The following is a 10,553-nucleotide window of genomic DNA, read 5'->3' as shown; positions in this document are numbered from 1 at the left end:
ACCACAATTCCAACCATTGCTCAAAAGAGTGGCCATGCCTGCAATGTTTTTTATAAATGCAAATGGCATCAGTGCAGGAAAGGAGGGACTGATGATATATCAGAATAAGAATAAGGAATGGGTAACGAATTTGTGGGATGGAATACTGGGGCAGACAAGTCACAACAGTTCCTAGAGTGTCCACTAAGAGGAACTCACCTGGAGGAACACCTGACTAAGTTCAGTTTCCTGTTCCTCCAGACATGCAGATGAGATGGATTAGCTGGCAGAGAAAAGCCCCTAGCCAGCAGCCACTCTCTCTCTTAGCCATCTCTTCTTCAATGGGAACACATCTCCAGAGAATCTCCAGTTAGGATGGTTCTCCCTCTTGGCCTGCTGCCAAGAGAGAGACCAGAGGGAGCCTTACTCTACCAAGTAGACTCCACATGTACATATTCGTAACTTTTCTATGTAAGCCTGCCTTTCTGAGATTATGCTGTTAACTCAGGATGAACCTGTAAGTAAATTCTATCTTATTTTATAAACACTGTGTTGTGTATTTCTTTCAAGAGGGTAAAAGGGGATTTGCCAGGAAGTATAATATTGTTGTAGAGGTTCTAACGAACCTAACGCTCACGTTTTGCTGCGCACAAAAGGGGAATGTCACTCTGCTGATATTGGAAGCTTGATAACACAAATTGGATAGGATCTATCTAATAATATATCCTAATCCACATCCCTAACATTCCCACAGAATTTAACCTTTTCCTCCCCTGAATTTAAGGCCTGCCCTGAAGGTGATATTTGCATTGGCAGGGAATCTCCTCTGGAGATCCATTGGACAGACAGACAGACAGACAGACAGACAGACAGACAGACACACACACACACACACACACACACACACACACAGCAAATGCCAGCTTCAGAACAGGGACTTTTCTGAGGGCCATAGCAGGGAAGGAAATGGTTACATCTCTCCTCTATACCTGTGCTCTGATCCCATTAAATTTCAGTCCCACTCTGATACAAGTTGTACTGAAACACACACACAAACTTTAAATGAAAAGATGCATTTAATGTTCTGTCTTGTTCGGCCTTTCAGTGGTGATGCAGAAGACAGATTTCTTTGAATATTTAAAGTATGGTTAGTCATAGCGGGAATAAACTGCAATCTTGCCTTCTTTTTTTGCAAATGTTAAGCACAATGACTGGAAATATGGTATCCTCTCTTTGAAAATGTTAGATTGTTGTTTGTGAACACAGCATTGAATACAACGAAGATCAGGATTTATCCCTCACCCTTTGCTGGTCACAGCACTTAAAAATACACTTTGGGGGGGAGTTTGAAACAAATTACAGTTATGAGACTAAAATGGAAGAAATCAAGTCCTTCCCACAAAAATTAAATGTTTAAAACAAGCTCAGTCACTTTTCCTACTGCAATGCCATGGCTTCCTTCTAAGTTGCTGAGGATTCTGTGTTAGTGGACTCTAATCCCTACATGGGGAACTACAGTTCTCAAGGTTTCCTGGAAGGAGGAATGATGATTTAACTTTGACAGCTCTGCTTTGCAACCAGGGGGGTAGTGACACGTAGTGGTTAGAGTGTTGGACCAGGACCTGAGAGAGACCAAGTTTCAAACACCTACTTGGCCATTAACGTCACTGCCTCTCAGCCTAACCTCCCTCACAGGGTTGTTGTTGTTGTAGGGATAAAATGGGTTATGGCGAGAACTAACTACGTTACCTTGAGCTCCTGGGAGAAACTGGTGGGATATAAATGCAATAAATAATATCTCAGCCTCGCCTCCAATAATGCAGCACTACGTTCCTACGCATGATACCAGGCTGCAAGTGTCTCAGCCATAAAGAGTGAGCAGTGGAAGCAGAAGGACACCAGCCCAGGCCTGTGGCTCCCAAAGGGTGGCTCCCTCATTGCTGGTCATCGGCACCACGGGGGTAAGGTAGATCACCACGAACTTGTCTTCCGATTTGGGGGACTCCTCTTTCTCACAAGGTTCAGTTTGGGGCTCGCTGGCTTGGATATTGTTCCGGATGATGTCCCCGGCAGGATTCTTCGAACCGGCCAAGGCCACATTGACCGAGGCCTCCCGAGACCCCACATCATTCAAGGCCTGGCAGGTGTAGATGCCCTCATCAGCCTTGCTGAACTCAGGGATGGCCATCGAGCCGTTCTTGAAGACCAGGATGCGCTGCTCCAAACTCCCGGCAGCCAGCCTGTTGCCCCCTTCTCCCACGTTTGGTCCACTGATCACCATCTCCTGAGTGGAGGTCTGGATTTTCCACTGGATCTCCGGTGGCGGCCTTCCCACCGCACTGCAGTGCAACCGGAGAGTAAGCTCATCGTGCAGCACACTGTTGCCCAAGCTGGAGTGATAGGCCAACTGGACAGAGGGAAGCATGCAGTCCAGCTTCAAAGCTCTCCCAAGGATGAAGCCCTTCAGGTTGTCTGGGGCAGCACAGGTGATGGAGTCCCTCTCTGGGATGGAAACTAGAGTCTCCTCCAGCCACCTCTTCAGTCCCCAGGCCTTGCAGGAGCAGTTGAAGGGGTTGTGGTTGATCTGCAACTGGGACAAGAGGGGCAGGGAGCTGAAGGTCCCTCTGGCGAGGACGGAGAGCCTGTTGTCATTCAGCCAGAGGGATCTCAGGTCCTTGAGGGTGCGGAAGGCCTCTGGGGGGACCCTCTCCAGCCGGTTGCTGCTGAGCTTCAGCTGCTGCAGGGCAGTGAGGTTGGCCAGGTCCCCCCAGGGGAAGAGGGCAATCCGGTTGTGGCTGAGATCAATGGCCCTCAGCTGCACCAGGGAGGCAAAGGCGCCCCGGGCAACGGTGCTGATCTCATTGTGCGACAGCCACAGGGCCTGCAGGTCAACAACATCCGCAAAGGAGTCTTCCTGCAGGGAGGAGATGTGGTTGACGGACAAGGTGAGAGTAGTTGCGTTGAAGGGCAGGCCGAGGGGAACGGCCCGGAGGTCTCTGTAGGAGCAGTCGGCGATGTGGCGGCCGTATTTCTTCTTGGCAACACAGTTGCAGATCTCGGGGCAGCTTTGAGTCTCCACCAAGAGCAGAGCTGTGAAAAAGCAGAACCATGGACCCATTGCTTCTCCCCATTCAGCAGAAAGAAAGAAAGAAAGAAAGAAAGAAAGAAAGAAAGAAAGAAAGAAAGAAAGAAAGAAAATTATTGCCTTGCAAACCACTTGTTTCCTGTTGATACCTACTGATTATCAGCCTATGCTGATGTGTAGGCAGATCTCTTTGCAGGGCCGTCTTAAGCGTCCCTGGCGCCGTGGAGCGACGGATCCCTCTGGCGCCCCCCCGCCCCGTTTCCCAGCGCGGTGGGCGGGCGGACGCAGCTGCGCGTCGAACCGGCCGGCCAGCGGGCGGGCCGGCGCTGTGGTGCCCTGCGCCACCGGGGGTCTACCTAGAGCCGGCCCTGTCTCTTTGCTGGTGGCGCTGAATCCCCTCCCTGATGAAATGCGAGAGGCCCCATATGCATTGGCATTCTCATGGCTTTTCAATATGCCCCTGTTGACACAGGTAGGCCCTTGAATCTCTTAACCTACATCTGCTGCTATAAATGCTTTGGTCTTTGTATGGGGTTGTTTTATGGCAGTGTTTCTCAACCAGTGTGCCTCCAGATGTTTTGGGACTACAACTCCCATCATTCCTGACCACTGGTCTTGCTAGCTAGGGATGATGGGAGTTGTAGTCCCAAAACATCTGGAGGCACACTGGTTGAGAAACACTGTTTTATGGCATACTTTACTTATGGATTTTGACATCTACTGGATTGTTTGAGTGTGGATTTAATTTATGTGCATTTGCATCTTATTGCTTGTGTAATTGGCAGGTGTGCATGTATGAACTAGCCCCGTTTCAGTATCAAAAGCAGGCATCCCCAAACTTCGGCCCTCCAGATGTTTTGGACTACAATTCCCATCATCCCTGACCACTGGTCCTGTTAACTAGGGATCATGGGGATTGTAGGCCAAAACATCTGGAGGGCCGCAGTTTGGGGGTGCCTGATCTAAACCATTTCAGCCCAGGTCCAGGCCTGGATTTGACAAAGAACCCTGATGAACTGGAGATTGGGGGCTTGATTGCAATAGTTCTTCTATTGGGGGGGTCCCTCCCCCAAAAGAGTTGCATCGAGGGACTTCTGCTCAGCCCTATGCAGTCACTGCAATGCAGGGCCCCCAAGTCCAACCCATGATGGAGCCTTCTCCCACAGAGGTCATCCGCATAGCTGCCAAGTTATCCCTTTTTTAAAAGGGATTTTCCCTTATGCTGAATAGGCTTCCTCGCAAGAAAAGGGAAAACTTGGCAGCTATGCATCCGTCAGAGGGACCAAGGCTCCTTAGGTGCCAGGCCTGGACCCAGACTGCAATAGGTCTAGGTCAGTGAGTCTCAAAGGGAGTGGTAGTGTCCCTTGGGGGTAGGCAGTTGGGTTGCCTAGGGGGTGCCAAGAGATAAGGGGGTGGCAGGGGGCCACTGGAGAAGTTAATGACTATCAGACTTTGAAAGCTGGTCTCACTGGATCAAGTTCATCCATTTTGTTGAATTAATTAATTAAACTAAATGGTTTTAATTGGATTTTTGAATGAATGTGCAATTCACTTGTTACTGCTGTGAATTTTCTTTTTCTTGTGTTACTATCTTCCTTAATGGGTTGTGCAAAGTGAATAATGCTTTTTATAGAATAGGAGTGGGGGGGGGGACTGGGGATGAGTTACTAGAACCAGGCAGCCAGGGCAAGATAGCTTCCTTTTATCTAAAATCTCTTTCCTTGGAGGTTTTACAGTAGAGGTTGGGTGGCCATCTGCCAAGGACACTTTAGCTGAGATTCCTGCATTACAGGGGGTTGGGCTAGATGACCCTTGGTGACCCTTCCAACTCTACAGTTCTATAGCTTCAGTCTAGTCTCCCAAAACATCCTACATATCCTTGACAAGATGTCCTTTACAGCTAATACGATAGGCTACTGTGAAGTTCTGTGGAGACGTGTCTTTTCTGAAAGATGACTGCATTTCTAAAAGAGGAAGAAAAGTCTCATTGACTGAAGTCAAGGCATTATGCCACACCAACTTTCCGGTCAATTCTTGATCTCACTTTCCCCAGGGTCAGTGAAATCATGCGCACGAGTTCATCCCAATACATGGAGCTGGCAGTCGGCAGGGCAGGATCTCGCCCTGGAGTTCCACCCTCCATTTTGTGGATGAGCACTGCAGCTGTGCACAGAGTAGTATTCTTGGCTGCAGTAGGGAGGCAACTACCGTATATTCTGGAGCCCACTGCCGCTGTTGTCTTGAAATTACTTCGCCACTCCTGGAATAGGATTTCTTTCTGCCGGCTGTAGCAACTGAGAAGGCAGCAGGTGCATATCTAGCAAATAAACACTCATCCCGCCAATGTCGCAAAGCTAGACTACTGCAATTCCCTTTTATGGGGCTGCCCTGGTTGTCAGTTCAGAAGCTCCCACCTGACTGAGAGCACATGGCATCAGTGTCCAATGTCTGCACTGGCCCTGCTTCCTTTCAGGCTCAGTTCATGGTTGCCAACCTATAAAGGCCAAAATAGTGGGTCTCTAGCAGGGACCCAGGTGGCGCTGTGGTTAGGGTTAGGGTAGATAAATAGGAACCGCTACAGCGGGAAGGTAAACGGTGTTTCTGTGTGCTGCTCTGGTTTGCCAGAAGCGGCTTTGTCATGCTGGCCACATGACCTGGAAGCTGTACGCCGGCTCCCTCGGCCAATAATGCGAGATGAGTGCCGCAACCCCAGAGTCGGTCACGACTGGACCTAATGGTCAGGGGTCCCTTTACCTTTACCTAGCAGCCGACCCAAGAGGCTGGGTGCTGCTGGCGCTGAGTCTGGGCTGGATTTGGGAAGGGCTTTTGTTAATAAAGGCTGATGCGGGGCTAAAATAAACTTTATGCAAGGCGGTAAACCAGGGGTAGGCAATCTCAGGCCCGGGGGCTGGAGGCAGCCCAATTGCCTTCTAAATCCGGCCCGCGGACTGTCTGGGAATCAGCATATTTTTACATGAGTAGAATGTGTCCTTTTATTTAAAATGCATCTCTGGGTTATTTGTGGGACCTGCCCGGTGTTTTTAAATGAGTAGAATGTGTGCTTTTCTTTAAAATGCATCTCTGGGTTATTTGTGGGGCCTGCCTGGTCTTTTTACATGAATAGAATGTGTGCTTTTCTTTAAAATGCATCTCTGGGTTATTTGTGGGGCATAGGAATTTGTTCATTTCCCCAAAAAAATACAGTCCAGCCCACCACACGGTCTGAGGGACAGTGGAGCGGCCCACGGCTGAAAAAGGTTGCTGACCCCTGCAATAACCCCAACCAATGTTTTCTGCTGGTGGAACACATAGTGACTGCTAGCATGGCAGGGCTTCTGGGGAAGCAGCCTGTGTCTTGCACAAAGAGGATCACAGCTCCAATACTCGACACCTCCAGTTGAATGCATAAGGTAGCAGGTGAGGGGAAGCCTCTCTTGATTGACCCAAACCCAAATCTTAATTCAAGTTACAAGAAAGGCGACTCTGACTAAACGTCAGGAAGAACTTTCTGACAGTTAAGAGCAGTTCGACAGTGGAAGGACACCCTCAGGAGGTGATGGACTCTCCTTCCTTGGAGGTGTATAGGCAGAGGTTGGAGGGCCATCTCTGTTAGACGTTTTAGTTGAGATTCCTGCATTGCGGGGGTTGGACTAGATGACCATTGGGTGTCCCTTCCAACTCTGCAATTCTATGGTTGTTTGTTGCGATGAGATCCCAGACAGCTCCTTCCAGAGTAGGTAGTGCCAGGATAGAGAGATAAACACTCTGTTGTGTAGATGAAATATCACTGCTGGCCATTTTTCTACAGATCCTTAGGTAGGAAGCTGGCTTTGACAGAGTCCATCCAGCCCAGTATTGTCTACACTGACTGGCAGCATGCAGGGTTCTCTCTCAGCCCTACCTAGGCAGGTCAGTGGGTGCCATGGACTGGCTGGATTCGGAGGACTGGTGGGAGGCACCAGCTGGGAAAGCCCCAAGGGAAGAAGGCTCAGAGCCCGGAGAGTGGCCGTGGGAAGGCAGGGAGGGAGGAGGAAATGTCGAACGCTGGAGAGGTAACAGGCCTTAGTGAGCTGGGAGAGTCTGTGGCAGAGAGCAGTCCAGAATCAGATCTACCAGGAAGAGTTGCTGTGCTCACTAGGCCTGGCTCCCTGAGCTGTTTATTTCTTAACTGCCCTCAGACCCCCCCCCCATGTTTAGGGCGGTATATACAGTATATTCCTGCATATAAGACTACTTTTTAACCCAGGAAAATCTTCTCAAAAGTCAGGGGTCGTCTTATACGCCCAGTCGTCTTATACAAATTCAATAAACAAATAAATATTTCACATGGCATCAGTAAAGTTAACTTATTCAAAGAAGTATTTATTTATTTATTTGTTGAATTTATATATCATACTAACCTGCTCCTGGCGCACACACCCAGACACTGACTGTGGGAATTGAACCCGAGACCGTCTGCATGCAAAGCAGCTGCTCTGCCGCCGTCAACTTGCCAATCACTGCTGTGCACGGAGAGGGCAAACAGTTCTTGTCTGGCCACTCCTCCCCTCCAGAAAACGCCTGGTCAGTTCAGGGTTTTGTCTTCTGTGGCCATCATCACCTTCCCTGCTAAGGCCTTTCTAGGGGGGGAATAGCAACCATAGACCATACAAACATCAGAAGAGCCCATTTCCTCCTCCCCAATCTGCCCCCTCTTCTCCCTCCGACCACTCATTGTCTCCCCACCGCCGTTCCCTGGGCCCTGCTGGATCCGGCCAGTGGCCCATCTAGTCCCAGGATCATGTTCTCTCAGTGACCAAACAGGTGCCCTTGTGGGAAACCTACAGTTTCCAGCCATTGGCATTCAGAAGCATCACTTGCCTCCTGGCTGGTAGCCATTGGTAACCGTTCCCTCCATGAATGCTACTTGTCTTCTTATGAAGCCATATGGATTGGTGCCCACACCATTTTGTCTGGCCTGAGAAATTTTTCTGCCTGTGGCAACAGAGAATCCTAGAATTGTAGGGCTGAAGGGACCCCAAGGGTCGTCTAACCCACATACCCCCCTGAAATGGAAGAAGGCAGCACACACACACTCACTGGTTCCATGTACAGAGTCCGGCTGGGTTTTATTCTGGCTCCACCTACTCTGGGGGCTGCTGACTAGCTTAGGGGGCTACAGGATGGCCCCTGCACAGCTCTGTCCTCCAGTCCCTTCCTGCTGCCCCCCCCTACTTTAGCACCTGAAGCAGCCTCGTCTCCCTGTCTAACAGGAGGGCTGGCCCTTTCTCTCTTTCTTTGGCCTTCGCTATATCACAGGCCCAGATGCGTAGCAAATGCTTTCAGGGAGCGGAGGCAGGGAGACGAAGACCGGCTACAGAATCAGAAAGGGCATCAGGTTGGGATCGGCAAAGCTCAAACATATTCTTTTTTTTAAAAAGTGCTCCTGAAAAGACAAGGGATGAAAGTTGTCTTTTTGTTACCTCTTTTTCCCCGGGACTCTCCTCCTTCCTTCACTGCAAGGGTTTCAGCCAGAAAACTGTGTAAACATTGTGTCGGGTCCTGACAGACTCATGCATTCCAAAAACGTTATTAATAAAGGCGAAGTCCAGCCTCCGACGCTCAGGGAGCCAGAAAAGTGGTTTTGATTTGTCACAGGCCTCGGAAAAAAAAATCCCTCTCTTTTTGTTTTTTGTTTTTTATTATTTTTGCTTTGGTTTTGTCCTGAAACGGACCCTAATTCCTGACATATTTACTGAATTAGAAACTGCCCATCTTCTGTTTTGAGGAGGGGGTGGCATTGGATCAAGCCCCCAACCCTTGCCTCCGCCAGAAATCCCACAATAGTCCATTGATTTAATTTCCTCCCCCTTTGATTATGTGTTTTCAAGCGACCTGGGAATACATTTTTTTATGAGTAGCAAAGACCTGCCTCTCTAAAACAACAGTCTACACTTAATAAAAACAGTGGTGTTTTCCCCCAACTTCCTTATCCCTCCCTTCTTGGCTTGGGTGCTGCCAGCTTCTTAAAGAGACAGCCCATAGCAACACACAGAGTGCAGTTAGGATGAGTAAAAGCTAGGTATCGGGGTTTTGCAAAGTGCACACCAAGAAATGTAAGGCTGGGATGGGTTTGGAAATGCAGGTGTGCTCTTCAGATAACAGCCACAATAGGCTGCAGCATCCTGCCCTGAGTTTTCTGCTGCACACTACATGCAAGGGTACTTGGTTCCATTTTACAGCCATTACCACTGAGGCTTGGCTGGAGCTCACTCTAGGAGCCTACGGCCATAGCTGCCAAGTTTTCCCTTTTCTCGCGAGGAAGCCTATTCAGCATAAGGGGAAATCCCTGTAAAAAAGGGATAACTTGGCAGCTATGGCCTACGGCTAAACAAAAGCATGGACCAGTAGTGGTTAGAGCAGGCATCCCCAAACTCGAGCTTCCAGATGTTTTGGGACTACAACTCCCATCATCCCTAGCTAACAGGACCAGTGGTCAGGGATTATGGGAGTTGTAGTCCCAAAACATCTGGAGGGCCAAGTTTGGGGATGTCTGGGTTAGAGTGATGGGCTAGGACCTGAAAGACCAGAATTCAAATCCCCATTCAGCCAAGAAATTTACTGGGTGACCTTTGGCAGGTCACTCACTCTCAGTCTAAGCTGAGATAAAAGCTGAGGTTGTTGTTGCAAGGATAAAATGCAGGGGAAGAAATATGTATGCCACCTTGAGTTCCTTGGAAGAAAGGTTGGATATAAAGGTAATCAGTCAATCATCCCAAAGACAGGGCTGATTTCTTGCTTTAACACTGCATTCCTATAAATATTTTCTTGGAAATAAGTTCCATTGAACTCAACAGGGCTTACTTCTGCGTAGACGTTATTGGATTGCAAGTGTTACACTTTCAACCAGAGGTTTCAGTCTGCAGCTTGTTCCAAATCCATGGCGGGTTTTTGTTTCACCTTTTCTCTCTCTCTCACTTTTTCATTGCACAAACTCACTTAATAATTCACACATTCTCTGTCTCCTCCAGGCTGTGAAGAGCAGAGAGAAGGAGTAAAACGGTGATTGCTTTTCTCCCCAGTGAATAACTGATGAAGCAAAACCCTGTTAAAAGCACATTCCCGGACAGACCTCTCCTTGGCTGCGAAGTCCTGTGGAGTTCAAGCCGCTTACTCCCGGGTAAGTGGATACAGGACTGCAGGATAGTAAGATGCACACCAGGGGCAGGGCTTTGGGCCAAAGTCATTTCTCCTTGCAGCAGAAAATTTCTCCATAAGTATATAAAGAAGTCCATCCTGGTCTCCTTTGTTGTAAAATAGCTATTTTAGTCTCTTCTGAAGATGCTTGCAAGGACAAGGGAGCGCTTTCAGATATGCCAGACTAAGGCCATTTTGGGCTTTAAAACCAGTACAATCCTATGCACACCCAAGAGTAAATACCATTGAACATAGTGGTACTTATTTCTGAGTAAAATGTATGGCAGCCATGGCACCCTGCCCACGCCACACC

General features: G+C 48.8%; 1 protein-coding gene across 1 annotated transcript; it reads right to left on the bottom strand.

The window, feature by feature from the left end:
* Nucleotides 1-1,401: 1,401 nt before the first annotated feature.
* Nucleotides 1,402-8,635, bottom strand: ISLR (immunoglobulin superfamily containing leucine rich repeat). The gene is made up of 2 exons (XM_035112442.2): nt 8,527-8,635; nt 1,402-3,099 (listed from the first exon to the last, which is right to left on the bottom strand). The coding sequence occupies exon 2, from the start codon at nt 3,095-3,097 to the stop codon at nt 1,841-1,843; it is 1,257 nt and encodes a 418-aa protein (XP_034968333.2). The 5' UTR covers nt 3,098-3,099; nt 8,527-8,635; the 3' UTR covers nt 1,402-1,840.
* Between the last annotated feature and the right edge of the window lie 1,918 nt (nt 8,636-10,553).

The sequence above is a fragment of the Zootoca vivipara genome, chromosome 9 (genome assembly GCF_963506605.1).
Source record: "Zootoca vivipara chromosome 9, rZooViv1.1, whole genome shotgun sequence".
NCBI lineage: Eukaryota > Metazoa > Chordata > Lepidosauria > Squamata > Lacertidae > Zootoca > Zootoca vivipara.
The sequence above is the reverse complement of the archived record's forward strand: the minus strand, read 5'-3'. Positions and strand labels throughout refer to the sequence as shown.

Excerpts from the sequence above, each read along its gene's own strand:
- ISLR (XM_035112442.2), bottom strand. The coding sequence starts at position 3,097 with ATGGGTCCATGGTTCTGCTTTTTCACAGCTCTGCTCTTGGTGGAGACT.